General features: G+C 45.2%; 1 protein-coding gene across 1 annotated transcript; it reads right to left on the reverse strand.

The window, feature by feature from the left end:
* Positions 1 to 1176: 1176 nt before the first annotated feature.
* On the reverse strand, positions 1177 to 14211 carry LOC130874543 (aldose reductase-related protein 2). The gene is made up of 10 exons (XM_057769924.1): positions 14051 to 14211; positions 11589 to 11756; positions 10219 to 10335; positions 9449 to 9526; positions 6687 to 6809; positions 6316 to 6422; positions 5835 to 5916; positions 4899 to 4982; positions 4290 to 4372; positions 1177 to 1468 (listed from the first exon to the last, which is right to left on the reverse strand). The coding sequence occupies exons 1-10, from the start codon at positions 14114 to 14116 to the stop codon at positions 1426 to 1428; spliced, it is 951 nt and encodes a 316-aa protein (XP_057625907.1). The 5' UTR covers positions 14117 to 14211; the 3' UTR covers positions 1177 to 1425.
* Positions 14212 to 15105: the final 894 nt, after the last annotated feature.

Genomic DNA, 15105 nt, shown 5'->3' on the forward strand with positions numbered 1-15105 from the left:
TCCAATGGCTGGTTTCCCTATAAGAGCATCGTGAGAAGTCAGAGAGAGAAGTCGATACTTCTGAAGAAGTAACTATAAAGCCAACAGTCAGCAGAAGTAGGGGAGTCAATGAGGGAAACCCTAGAGCCTCAAAAGAAAGAACCACCCCTCTGGTAACTTGATGGAGGACCACACTAAGGAATGGACAAAGTGATGGGTTCTAATCCCAGATGCTCTGTTAACTGGTAGGAGACAGAACCAATCTGACTTCTATGGGAAATAACATCTGAAAATCACACATTTTGCTTCTTGAGCCCTTCAGGTCCCCAATAGTAGTGCCCACTAAGCTGTCTGACTAGGAACCCTGGAAGTATAGCGTCTGCCACCATCAACACCATGCACACTGGAAGAAGGGCAGGACCCAAGCACAAGCAGGCTTGTGAACAGTAGATGAAGCAACTGAGACATCTGCCTTGATGCTGACTGTGAGGAGCAGAGATGGGGAGAGCTAGAGGTTTCCTGCCCTCCGCTTACCACTTAGTTTTTGAACGCTTTTCTACTTGCAAAGCATTTGGAGCACACATGGCCCAAGGTGAGCATCTTTAAGTTTGTAAGATAGGTGGCCAGGTGCCCCTTTGTTCTTCTCTATGCCTTTCTTGATGGCTGCAAGGTTTCCAAGAAGAAATACTATAGAAAAGGGCATGTCCCAGGTTTGTGGCAATAGGATTTTTCATGCTCTACTCACCCTTTACCCCGTGATGTCCTCTGTGGATCCCAGACTCTTCCCCCCACACCAGCACTGACCCTTAGGCATGATGGTGTGTTAAAGGCAAGGTTGGGAAGTTCCCAGGAAAGTCACAGGGCAATAGAAGAGGTAAGAAGATGTGGGAGGAGGAGGGCATCAAATTGCCTTGCGCTTGCGCTCGCCCTGAGAGCATCTTCCTTAGAAACTTAATTTTAATCACTTACTACTCAGGGACCTCAAGCAAACAAGCTCTTGGCTTGGCTACACCTCCATTTTCATTCATATAAAATGTGAAGCGTGAGACTTGGACCCCAAAGGGTAAGAGTTGGACCCAACGAGTTCACTAATTCAAAAACCACTCTAGAATGTGTTGGATATGCTTATGACTGTTATCATTTTTATTGTTCTATCCTTATATCCGCCAACTTTTTTTGACATACATTCGGTCAGATCAAGTAAGTAAAAAGAAATCTCCATTTGTTTCGCAGAGTCGTTATCCTTGCAAGACAGTCTGTCCTTGGTTCACCGTGAGGGTTTAAGTACAGCATTGCCTAGGGCACAAAGTCAGGTGGGCTTGGCTCAAATAGGACTCCAGGGTGAGTGAGGTGTGTGTCAGCAAAGATGGACAGCTCATCGGGCGGTCTCCAGGGTGAGTGAGGTGTGTGTCAGCAAAGATGGACAGCTCATCGGGCGGTTTAGCTTCAATATTCTGCGTTGTAGGGAAACTCTTCCATGTTTACTGTCCTGCAGCAATAAGTACAGAGAAAATGTTAGCTCCATGTAATGATGGGGTTTTGTTTGCTGTTTGTTTGTTTGTTTTTTAAGACAGGGTCTCATGTATGCCAATCTGGCTCTGAACTCTATGTAGTAGAGAACAACTTTGAACTTTACCTCCTGATGCCACCTTCACAGTACTGTGATTAGAGGCATGTACCACCGGGCCTGGCTTTAATTTTTGTAATTATTTCTTTTATGGTTTTTGAGATTACAATATGATCACATCACTTCCCTTTTCTTTTTTCTCCTTCCAAAGCCTCCCATTTACCCCTCCTTGATTGCTTACGAATATGTATGTAAATACATAAACATACATGTATGTAACAACAATTCGTGAAAAAAAGAGGGCACAGATTTGGAAGAGGCCTGGTTTTATGTACTACCAATGATCTAACTCAAGCGTTCATGCACACCAGGTAAACACTCTCTAACTGAGCTACTTTCCCAGTGTGTCCAGGCGTTCTTATATGGTATACACAAGAATGTACTTTCTATGTGCTTTACCAGCCTCTCTTCACCCCATCCTTGGAACTATGGCACATAGGGGCTCCATACCAAAGTCTTCCCTCAAATTGATGAGCAGGACATTTGAAAAGAGGGCAGGGAAGTATGCCGTGACCAAGTTGCCAAAAACCAGGCACGCAGCCAAGGGCCACATTACAGAAAAGTGGGAAATCATGAAGAAATTGACAGATTAGTTGTTATATTATGATTGATGCATTAAACAAGGCCAGATAAGCCATGAGCTAGGATCTCTGATAACGTCCAGACTTGTATTCAATGGATATTTGCTGTGTTGGGTATAACAATTCTTACTTTGTAATAAAGGAATCGGATTTGGCAAAGATACAAATCTATCCAAGGCATCATGGCAATTGGATGAGTGAATTTTGGATTACAAACCAGCTGGGCTAAATGGCCCAATCTATTACCTCACTCACTAATATAACTATCTCTCATTATCTATTTGATGATCACAAACATGTCTCCAGCCAAATCCTTCACTTCTAAATGACAACTCTCATTTTGGATTGTTCATGCAAAAACAAAACCGACCAAGCAAAACCATACTTGTTAATTTTTTGGCAAATTCAGTTAGCTATAATCTATTGGAATTTAGGTCCCGTTATTGTCCTAATAATTGTCCCTGAATTATTATATAGTAGGCTTCCTATGGCCTTTCAGTGCAGAAGTCAGTAAACTTTTTAGGCATGTCAGATTATGTAGACTGTTCACATCCTCTCTCGGATTCCAAGTCCTCAAATCAAAGTCCTTCTCATGGTCTGTACCACCTGCCTGCCCTTAGCTTAAGGTTGTCTCTGAATTCATTTCTTTCCACAGTAGGTCTTACTCATCTGTTGCAGCTCCAATGGCCTCCTTATTCGAGTGCCCTAAAACCACTATTTCAGGGCACTGTGATTGCCAAGGAAGGTGTTCTCCTAATACCACATGGTACATCCTTTGTTTCTCTCAATTGTGACTTGATAGATCAGCCAAGTCACATCACATATAAAGCATCTATTCCATAAGAATGCACTACTTCCCATACCTTTTACCTATTTTACTTTTCTCTCTGGCATTTGGTACTGTCTGACATACATACTTAGAGTAGCTTCAGATGTTGCTAGAACACAAGATTGGGTAACATGAAGTTTGTATAGTATGATGTGCCAGACACCCAGAACATGCTGGCACACAGCGTATTACACATAAGCCATTAAGTGAAGGAGTGGGTGGATAAGTGCTTCTGTCTCCTGCAAAGGAACAGTGCTGGGAATATTATTTTAAGATGTGTTACTTCCTTTAATGCTTTATTTTATTTTTATTTTTTTATTTTTTATTTTTTATTTTTTTTTGGTTTTTCGAGACAGGGTTTCTCTGTGGCTTTGGAGCCCGTCCTGGAACTAGCTCTGTAGACCAGGCTGGTCTCGAACTCACAGAGATCCGCCTGCCTCTGCCTCCCGAGTGCTGCCTTTAATGCTTTAGAATATTTGTTTAATGATGCAAAGTTGTGTTGCATTCTTTTATGTGGTATTTGTCTAACTCTGTGAAGCCGAGTTACTTTGCCTGCCTAAAACACTTGACTGGCCTAATAAAGAGCTGAATGGTCAATAGCTAGGCAGGAGAGAGAAATAGTCAGGGCTGGCAGGCAGAAAGAAGAAATAGGAGAAATCTGGGAAGAGAAGATTGAGGAGCGAGAGAAGGAGAAGGAGAGGAGGATATCAGGGTCCAGCCACTCAGTCACACAGACAGCCATGGAGAAAGAAAGAAAGAAAGAAAGAAAGAAAGAAAGAAAGAAAGAAAGAAAGAAAGAAAGAAGGAAGGAAGGAAGGAAGGAAGGAAGGAAGGAAGGAAGGAAGGAAGGAAGGAAGGAAGGAAGGAAGGAAGATATATAGAATAAAGAAAGGTAAAAGCTCAGAGGCAAAACATGGTTAAGGAGAAATGGGATAATTTAAGTTAGGAAAACTGGTTAGAAACAAGTCAAGCTAAGACTGGGCAATCATAAGTAAGAATAAGTCTTTGTATAATTATTTGGGATCTGGGAAGCAGAACCCTAAAGAGAGAAAAACAATCCAGAACAGCATGATCTTTCTTAAACTCTGGCTCTATGTGTAGGACTCAGGATCCGCAGAACTGGCAGGCATGACTTCCCATGACTCAAACAGTACTTTCTCACAACTCCCAGGAAACAGTGTTTGAATAGAAAAAGTCATCCTGGATGTCTTCCAGCCCTCCCAGTTAACCTTCTACAACTTCAGAAAGTCATGCATAACCCTGTCCCACTTACTCAGGCAGCAGGCAGGCCCTCCAGTTTCTGTTGAAGCCAAGGATGGTGGCCATCTCCTGGTCACTCAACTGGAAGTCAAAGACCTGGAAGGACAGGGGTCCCAAGGCTCCTTAGCAAGGAAAGGGCTGTACCTGAGGCATTCTAGGCTTTCCTCTCTACACACATAGGCTCACATTGTATACAAACCATTTTCTAGTTCAAGACTGAATTATTTATAGGATTCGGTGGCACAAAATCTCGGTTTGTGCGGAGTCTAATCCCTGAGGGACACGTGGACCAAGGACATTCCTTCAAGTCCAGTCTATACCTGTTTTCCAGATAAAAGGTTGCCGTGTAGGCAAGGGCAGACTGCCCTTGGGCAGGATAGTCTATAGCCCTTGACCTAAGTGCTCATGGGAAAATGAGGGTCTTTTCTGTGTTCAGAACTGATGGGGTTTCCCCGGCCCCCCTGGTGATTCATCTCGCTCTGTTGAAGCCAGCTAGCTCCCTGGCACAAGAGTTCACAAGATGACGAGAAGTTAGGAACATCACTGATGCTGCAGGATAGGATGAGAAGCCTGCTAAGAGTCCTCCCATCCATACACAGCCAATGATCAGCCGTGATCTTACCTGAAAGTTCTCGTGTATGCGTGCTGGTGTCACGGACTTGGGGATCACTATCACGTTTCTCTGGATGTGGAACCGAATCAGAACCTGTGCACAAAATGTAAAGCCTTGTGTTCACTGAAAGAGGAGAATGGTGATCCAAACAAGACTAGCCTCACAGATACATGTGTTAGAAAGCTTGGTCCCCAGTTAGCGGGATGGTTTGGCAAGGATTAGGCATGACCTTGTTGGAGAAAGTATGCCACTGGGGATGGGCTTAAGGTTTGAAGCTTTATGTCAGTCCCAGTGTGCTCTCGTCTTCCTGTTTGCGGATTAAGACGTGAGCCCTTAGCTCCTGCTCTGGCACCATGCCTGCCTGAGTGCCGCCATCTTCCCTGCCGTTATGGTGATGGACTCCCATCTCTCTGGGACAGTAACCTCCATATAGATCTCTTCCTCTATAAATTGCCTTGGTCATGGTGTCTTATCACAGCAATAGAAAAGTAACTAACAGAACGACTATCTTTGCAGTTCCCTATGGCTCCTGTATCTCCCTTAATCCTGAAAGCAACACCATGATTTCTCTAGCTAGGAGCGGGAACGTGGCAGGAAGCTGATGAAAAGGGGTGATCGTCGTTTGATACTGCCAGCTGTATTTCCCAAAGGTGCCAATCGATTTATATCTCCCATTTCTTCCTCTCCAAAGGATTAAAAGACAGCAATATAAAGAATAAAACAAGACTAAAGACTGTATTGCCCCCTCCAAATGCACACCTTTAACCCCAGCATTTAGGAGGTAGAGGCTGCAGACTTCTATGAGTTTGAGGCCAGGCTGGCCTACAGAGTGAGTTCTAGGACAGTCAGGATAACACAGAGAAACTCTCTCTCTCGAAAAACAAAAGCAAACAAACAAACAAAAAGGGATTGCAGGATTAAAAGCAGGGAGGCAACATCTTTTACCTGGGCTGAGGTTTTCTTGTGCTTTGCAGCAATCTCTTTAATCTTGGGGTCCTCTAGTAGTGATGGGTCTTCTGGCTTGGCCCTACAGGCAGAAAGATAGCTGGAATGAAAAAAACCACCCCACTTCCATGGCAGTATCAGGGCTGAGCACCATGGCATTCTCCAGATGCAGAACAGGCAGGGAACCACCTGGAAGCTGTGTCTTCCCTATGGTCCCATACGTAGGCTCTAGAGCCTCAGGAATTTGTAAGGGTATTCTAGCATTAGAGAGCAGAAATGGAGCACTCTTAAGAGGTAAGGCATCCTGTCATTTTTTTTAAAACCATGTGCCCCTCCCCCCATAATCCTATTTGAGTATGTCAGATGTATTGCTATAGACACATTTTCCCCAAGTACGTAAGAAAATTCATAGCAATACTAACTAATTATTAAACACTAAATTTCAGAGTGATGAAAGAAAGTCATCACTCCGAAGCCTCACCAAGGCCTGTCTGGAGAGCCCAGGGGACTGTAGGCTGTGACACTGATACCCTTGGAGTGACAGTACTGGATCAGTTTTTCCTGAGTGAGGTATGGGTGGCACTCGACCTGCAAGAGAAAGCATCTCCATCACTAGGAAGTAGGCCTTCCTGGGTGGCTCAGATGGAACTCTGGGCACAAGGAAAGACCAACACAAAGGCTAAATACAACCCACTGATGGATGTGCTACAGATCAGACCAGAGATCTGTCTCCCACCTCCCTGAGCATCCTGAACAAAGACCTCAGAGATGAGACTCCATGGATAGTATTGAAATTGCCTCCCATTGTTGAAGTAATCACAGAAGAGGACCCCTTTGCTGAACAGAATTTACCTGATTGGTCACTGGCTTATGTTTCAGTCCAGGCTTGTTCAGGATCCTTTCAATCTGGAAGTGGTTGAAGTTGGAGACACCCAGGGCTTTCACTAACCCTTCATCCACCAGTTCCTCCATGACCTGTCACAGGGAAGAATGCCATTTAGGTGGCCATGGGAGGATTGCAGGGATGCTGGCTCGGTTTAGTCCTGAGATAAGAGGAGTGGATGAACAACTCTCCAGGTTAGGTAAGGTACAAAACCAGAAAAGAAGTATCAGTCCAGATGGGATGCCCATCAGTAGTCAGATGCTTCTAGGAGTGTAGTGTTCAGCTCTCTCTTCACCCAAATCTGCAAAACCTGAGAAAATAGGCTCCCTCGCTTTTGCTCTTTGTCTTTCCTGTGCTGTGCTGTGTGTGTGTGTGTGTGTGAGCGTGTGTGTGTGTGTGTGTGTGTGTGTGAGAGAGAGAGAGAGAGAGAGAGAGAGAGAGAGAGAGAGAGAGAGAGATTTGAGACTGATGTGACTATTCAGGCACTCTATTCTTGAGCTACATCTCTAGCCTTTTTTATTTTCATTGTAAAAGTTTGATACACGATCTCTCTGATTATCCAGATTAGCCTTGAACTTCCTCTGCAGCCCAGACAGACCTCGAACTTGTGATCCTGCCTCTGCCTCCTGCACCTGGATTACAGGACTGTGTCCTCAGAACCAGCTTCCTATTTGGGTTCTGACCCCACTTTCCTCTGCCACATGGTTAGTTTTCCAATGGGGAGACATGTAGACCTATCAGAGCCTGGCACGGTCCCCAAGCTAAGGTTAGGTGGGCCTGAAATCTGGCCAACTAACAACCTACAACAACCATGACTGTGTGTTAGCCCTAAGGAAGGGTATTTTTAAAAATAATTTTTCCCTGGAATGAACAATTTCCAAATTTGTCAAGATATCATACTTGATGGTGGCAGCCACAAACTCAGCATGTACTTATGATTCATTTATTATAAGTTCCTGTTTGGGAGTTTGCAGAATATAAAAGCCTACCATGTGCTTCTTTCAGTGAGCCATCAGCCTTCACAGTGAGGCTACTGGCGCTCACTTGACAGTTGGCATAACCCTGAGCATCAGTGTGGGAAGGAAGGGATTTACACGGGTCCCACAGTGACAGGGAAAGTAGAGTTTAAATTGTGCCTAAAAAATAGCGCAAAGGAGGGATATCAAAAACGGAGTGAACCAGCTTTTGAACACTCCTTATGCACATCAAGTATCGGTCTGGGTTCTCCAAAGGAACACGGCTGATAAAGTCAGTTGTTTGGTTTTAAAAAGCAAGGTTCTTGTTACCTGTTACTTTTCTGATCTCTAGGTACAGGCTCACTGTCAAGCACTGTGATAAAAGTTTTGATAACTGGACTTTTGAGTCGGATAAAACTGAGTCTAGTCTTAATTGTGCCGCACCCCTGTTATTTAACTAGATGACTTCAAATTCCCCAGGTTAATGGTTATATCATTTGTACACAGGGAAGGTAACAATCCCTTGCAGGGTTGGTAACTAATGTGCCAAGATGAAGCTTTGGATGTTTACTCTCTTCATCCTTATCCCACCTGAAGTGTGATAGTATGTGAGTGTGTGCATGGTGTGTGTGCATGCTTATGCATGTGTTCCTGTGTGTGTGCAGGAATACACACCATAACAGGTGTACCAAGGCCAAAGGATAACTTCAGGTGTTGTTCCTCACCTTTCACCTTGTGTGAGACAGAGTCTCTTTGTTTTTCATCTGTGAATACCGCACTAGCTGACTGGAGATCAGGGGACTCTCCTATCTCTCCCTCCCTCTTGCCACAGGAGCACAGGAATTACAGCCATGTGCTTCCAAACCTGGCTTTGTGTGGGTTCCGGATCCTTCTGTTTGTGCAGCAAGCACTGCACCACTGAGCCTTCTCACAACAAGTTTATCAATAAGAGCAAACGGCTCGAAGGAGTTCAATCTTTTCACTAAAACAGTTGGGTGCGATAGTGCACGCTTTTAATCCCAGCACTGGGTGGAAGGCAGAGGTAGGCAGATGTCTGAGTTCTAGGCAAGTCTGCTCTACAAAGCGAGTTCTCGGACACTCAGGACAGCACAGAGAAACACTGTCTTGAAAACCCAAAATAATAATAATAATAATAATAATAATAATAAAATTTCCTTTGGCTACTCAGCTAATACGTGCAAATCAAGGCAACATCGCTGTACCAAGTACCTGCCCATAGTTTCACTTTTTTTTTTTTTTTTTTTTTTTTGGTTTTTTGAGACAGGGTTTCTCTGTGGTTTTGGAGCCTGTCCTGGAACTAGCTCTTGTAGACCAGGCTGGTCTCGAACTCACAGAGATCCGCCTGCCTCTGCCTCCCAAGTGCTGGGATTAAAGGCGTGCGCCACCACCGCCCAGCCCTGCCCATAGTTTCAAAACAGCGTATGTCTACCACAAACTGAGGAACATTTGTGTTTCCTGTCTCAATTGAGATCCTAAGAGTCACCTTAAAAACAAATGATTTTAATCCCAGAACCTGGGAGGCAGAGGCCAATGGATCTCTGTCAGCTTCAGGTTAACTGGGGATACACTGTGGGATCATCTGAAAAAAAAAAAAAAGTAAATGATGCCAGATGAGCCCTAAATCCAAACATGTTAAAGAAGGGGTAAGAAGAACTGGAGGAAAGCAGAGACAGATTTACACGCAAGGCATGTGGGCCTTTTCATACCATAATAACATAATAAAGTCTCCATCGCACAGTAAAGCTGAAACCTACCTCCCAGGCATCCAAGAACGTTATTTTACTGGTGAGGACATTGCCTTGAGCATCCTTGGGGAATAACTCCTTTCCAGGCTGTAAATGCAAAACAAAACGCATGTTGGCTGCTCCTATGAAGCGAGGTTCTGGGACGGTAAAATACCAAATACTCACAGCTGCTTAGCACTCGGTCAGGCTTAGACACTTGCAGACATCAAGTCCGGCATCTCTATCCCAGCCTAGTGTGGACGGTAAATCACAAACCACAGACACTGCTGGGCTGGTTCCCAAACCTACTACTATATGTCAGAGACACTATCAGGAAACTTCTGTCACCATGGAAATGAACGCAGTGCATCTGGACCCATGTAGATCTGGAGGAAATTTTAATTTCAAGATCACTAGGCAAGGGTTAGATCTGAATGGTAGAGTTTGCCAAAGACTGTAACCAGATCCTGTCCTTGACTCCTCCAGAAGTCCAGACCTTCGTCCAGAAGTACCATCACCCTAGCTGTGCGTGAATTGGAGGGGGGGGGGGCACACTGAGCATTCAACCTCAGCAGCAAAGTCTTGGGCTTTGCTCTGGGAAGCCACTCCTTAGGCACACTTTGCTTGGTAGGGGTGTCAGACCCCGAAACACTACAAAATGCAAGATTAGCCCAAGACGTCTTTTGAGGACATCACTGGACGTGGAACCAAGAGGAAGTTGACAGGCTTCTCCCCTGCCCCGCCCCCTTTACCACAGCCCTGTCTCAGTGGCTGTAGAAGGTACAGAGAGCGGCTCAAACCTGAAGTCCCTGCGGCCAGTGGATAAGATAGAGGTCCAGATAGTCCAGTTTCAGATCCGTGAGGGTCTTTTGAAAGGCTTCCTTAAGCAGTTTTCTCTCAAAGCAGGTGGGCCACAACTGCAGAGTGCGACAAGGAAAGATTAGGAATTGGAGAAAAAGGGCCTCGCTAAGCTCACCCTCCCTGTTCTGAGATTTACAGTCTGATCTAACCTTGGGACAGGCTATTATCTTTAACCACATGGGCTAATTAACATACCTAATCAGATATGAAGATTCCTAGGGCTCCAGGAGACAGGTTATTTCCTACTTGTTGAGGGTGATTTATTTTCTCAAGCTTACTTCATCCTGTGTGTGTCTTAGAACACTTAGCATTCTGATGCTACTGGGGTATAGTCTCCAAGGCAACAGGCCCTAATGGTGAACCACAGGGCTTAAAGTGGCCGATCTGTATGGTGAGTCTGTTTCTCAGACCACATGCTATTTCCAAGTGGGTAGAGTGGTCCAGATAGTTATACCCAACCAACAACGTCACACTCCACTCAACCCTCTCCTTTTTATTTAGTCCACCCTTTACTGAATTGAGATAAAAAAGATATTCCTATGCCAACAATTAAAAAAAAAAAAAAAAAAAAGCTTTCTCTACCCAGCCACTAAGAACACAGTACTGAGTGATATGGCTCAGGCCCATCCCTTTTTTTTTTTTTTTTTTTTTTTTTTTTTTTTTTTGTTTATCGAGACAGGGTTTCTCTGCGGTTTTGGAGCCTGTCCTGGAACTAGCTCTTGTAGACCAGGCTGGTCTCGAACTCACAGAGATCCGCCTGCCTCTGCCTCCCGAGTGCTGGGATTAAAGGCGTGCGCCACCACCACCCGGCCAGGCCCATCCCTTTTTAAAAAATAAGTAATCCATTTATTATTTCTGGGTATGTGCATATGTGTACATGTATGTGAGGGGGTGCCCCTAGAGGCCAGAAGAGGGTGTGGGATTCTTTGGAGCTTGAGTTACAGGAGTTGTGAGCTACCTGATGTTGGTGCTGGGCACTTGATAATGATCTTCTGCAGGTACAGAATGCACCCTTAACCCCTGAGGCATCTCTTCAGTCACCCTTGATGGCGCCCCTAGCTTCTGACTGACAGAAAGCATGACAGTGAGGAGCACTGGAACCTCAGTGGAATCATCTTGTTATGGGAAAGCTCCCATGTGAGGGTGGGCCAGCAGCAGAACCTTATCAGTACTGACTTGGAGTGTGGTTAGTCACACCCACGGATACAACAAAAGCAAGGAAGGAGGTTAGGAGAATGGCGGAAAGGGTGGTGTGGACCAGATTGTTCCACTGGCTTTGAAGTCACGTCCTCCAAGTGGGCCACTCTACCTTGCTGACAATGAAGAGGTCCTCCCGCTTCACGGCCTTCTCCTTGATCTTCTCCTGGATGGCTTCCCCCACTTCATGTTCGTTGTAATAGGCATAGGCGCAGTCAATGTGGCGATATCCGGCATCAATGGCCACCTTCACAGCTTCCTTGACATTGCCTGCAGAAGACTAAAAGGCAACAGAGGTCATAGGATGCTCTAACGCCCAAGATCTTTCTCACCAGACACCACACAGTCCAGCTTCTGGAAACCACAGGGTTACTGGAACACTAGGGAAGAAACAAACTTTTCAAAAGTGAAGAAAAAGTGAACCGGAATGTTCACTCACCCCACGTTCTCTCTTAGCCAAAAGTCAGTTCCCATCAAATCCACCAGATCTTAAAGGATCTCTTGTTTCTGAGGTGGCAGACAGCTCTCACTACAACTTGCTAAAAGTCAAAACTCAACTCTGAAGCCACCCAGAGGATTTCAGCTGTAGACCCTGTTATTCAAGAATGTTGAGAATGAGCAGGGCGGTGGTGACACACACCTTTAATCCCAGCACTCAGGAAGCAAAGGCAGGTGAATCTCTGAGTTCGAGGCCAGCCTGGTCTTCAAGAGCGAGTTTCAGGACAGGCTCCAAAGCTACAGAGAAACCCTGTTGTGGCCATTGCATGACAAATTCAGACTCTGCCACACAACAGTGTAAATAGATGAAATATAATAAGATTAAAAAACAAAAACAAAAGCCAAACCACTGGGTGTGGTGGCCCATGTGTGTAATCCCAGCATTTGGGAAATAAGAGGCAGGGGGATTGTGAGTTTGAGGCCAGCCTGGGGTACATAGTTGCCTTCAAAATTAAACATAAATAGAAAAACAGTCTTCAATCAACCAACCAAACCAAACAACAACAAACAAAAAGACCCTCTCTTGCCAGCTCTAGAAATATCTTGGTTAAGTATCAAACGTGGAAAAGCACCACAGAGATAAACTGTTGACTTCCCAGGGACAAGAAATGGCCTCTAGCAATTCAGCAGTTTTTGCACCACCACCCCCCCCCGCCCCTTCTCCCCCCCCCCGCCCCCCCCACCCCCATCCCATACCTTCCTGCCTTTCAACAGATAAGAATAGACTCATGTAATACCACATCCATTTCTGGAAAACAACTTCCTTGTCCTGCTCTAATTTTGAATTTCTGAGATATACTTCTGGGAAGAGTGGTTGTCAGCTTGGTAGAAAGTAAAATTTCTATTGTGGAGCAAATTCAAGTAAGATTTCAACCTAGTGCGGAGGAGACAAAGCCTCTATCCCAGGAGCAGAGGAAAGGGTAAGAGACAGCAGTGGCTGTGCCTAAACCACCAGAACAAGAGACATGGGCTCCAAAAACAGCTCTTGGCAGTGATTCACACCTGTGATAACCTCTGGAAGCTGAGGCAGGAGGATTGCAGGTTCAAGGCTAACCTAAGCTCCAGACAGGGTGAGTTCTAGGACAACCTAAACTCTCAGTCTCCAGAAACCAAATAGAGAGCTCCTAGAAACCAGCTGGCCACTGTCATGGTATCACCAAGGGAAACGCAAAGGCAGAGTTAGGAGATGGGACATCATCAGACAAGTCCCAACAGAGGCTGGGGAAAGCTACTTCACTGGAAAAAGGGATGGGCCTGGGGCATTCAACCAGGAGAGTAAGATTGCAAGGCAGGATGCCAGCCCAGGCTCTGTGATCTTCATGCTTAGAGTGTTATGTGCACGGGAACCAGGTCGAGCCTTAAAGGGCAGGGGCCAGTTCAGTAACCTGGGCTGGGGTCTGAGTCTCTGCCTTTCCCACAGGCTCCAGGCCAGATGCAACAGGTGGAGGTCCTTTCTGTGGTCAGCAAGGGGACCTGGGTCATTTGGAGCTCAGTGTCCTGCCTCTACCTCTAAATGACTTGGCAAAAAAAAAAAAAAAAAAAAAAAACCAAAACACAGTTAAGACCTATAAAATGTTGGGTGTCTCATAAAAGCTTGCTAAGAGATCACTGCCTGAAGCTTTTTTCTTTTCTTTCATTTCTTTCTTTTTTCTTTTCTTTTCTTTTTTTTTTTTTTTTGGAGGGGGGAGGGGAATTTCTGATTCTTTTTCGAGACAGGGTTTTTCTGGGTGACAACCCTGGCTGTTCTGGAACTTAGTCTGTAGATCTGACTGGCCTAAAAATCAGAGATCCTTTGCCTCCCGAGCGCTGGGATTGAAGGTGTGCGCCAGCACCATGCAGCAAGCCTCTTGTTTTTAAAGTCCAGGAAGGGCTCAAAACCTGACATTTGTTAGAGAAGCTCTGTCATCACTGCTGGGAAAAAGCCTACCAGAGATTTGAGGCCAGAAGCAGTGCAATAGCCAAAGCCACTTGAGTCCTAGCTCTAGCATTCCAAACCCTCAGAAGATGTTGTGGAAAGAGAAGGAAATGCCAAGACCCTCCGGGAAAGCAGCAGGTCTCCCAAGATATCACACTCACCTGCCAGGTGCCCAGGCCCACGATGGGCATCTTGGCTTTGGTACTGAGCTCCACGTAGGTGGCCATGGTTGCTGCCGAAAACTTCCCGAGAGAGCAGAAGTCTGTGTGTTAGTGGAGATTTTATGTCCTGGATGGAGAGGCGGGCTCTTACTGCAAGCAGCCACACCCAGGGACAGTCATTGAACAGGAAGTTTATCCAGGCCTTTTGTAAGATTGAAGAGAGTGAATGAAGATTAATTGTAACCCGGTGGGAAGTCTCCCTGGTGCAGTGTTACTTACTCCGGGCGCACCCCTTAGAGATTTATGAACCTAAATAACACGGGGTGAAAGGTTCTTCAAGATTCGCTGTTAAATGTGTTCGGGACAGGGCATTGATAGCGACCCCTGTAGGTATTCCAAGAGTTAAAGCACGTAAAAGTTTTCAGAGGCAAAATGAGGAAGCTTACATAAATTATTCTGCGACAACTGCAGTCGCTACAAAAATTAACAACGGAGGCGCTGGTCTGAGCAGCTGCTGCAGGGGAGGGGGAATGGGGTGAGGAAAGAGGAGAGGGAGACTTTGAGGGTGTGTCTGTTTTCTAACTGTCCTTTCTTCTTTTTAAGTTTTACTCATCTAACTGCTGGAAGATTTTGAAAAACAAATCTCTCCTGTTAACCACCAGGTCAGGATCTTTTCTTTGGTAAAATTCTTTCTCTCTCTCTCTCTCTCTCTCTCTCTCTCTCTCTCTCTCTCTCTCTCTCCCTCCCTCCCTCCCTCCCTCCCTCCCTCCCTCCCTCCCTCTCATTTGAGATTTGACCAGTTATGTTTATAATGAGCTTTTTAAACTTTTTGTGCTTGCATGGAAAAAAAAAACCCAGACTTTTGTGATTACAAATATTCTATATCACTAAGAAAACTGTGAAAAAGAAGACAGTTATAAGGTGGGAATATAAAGCGTCTTTGTTCCCGCCACTCCAGATATTCTTGCCCCATGCTTTTCCTAGATCTTTTCTCTCTGAGAGAATTAGCTTTTACACACTGCATTCACATTTTCAAAGTTGGCGCCGTAAGACAA

Source organism: Chionomys nivalis, chromosome 1, assembly GCF_950005125.1.
Source record: "Chionomys nivalis chromosome 1, mChiNiv1.1, whole genome shotgun sequence".
Lineage (NCBI taxonomy): Eukaryota > Metazoa > Chordata > Mammalia > Rodentia > Cricetidae > Chionomys > Chionomys nivalis.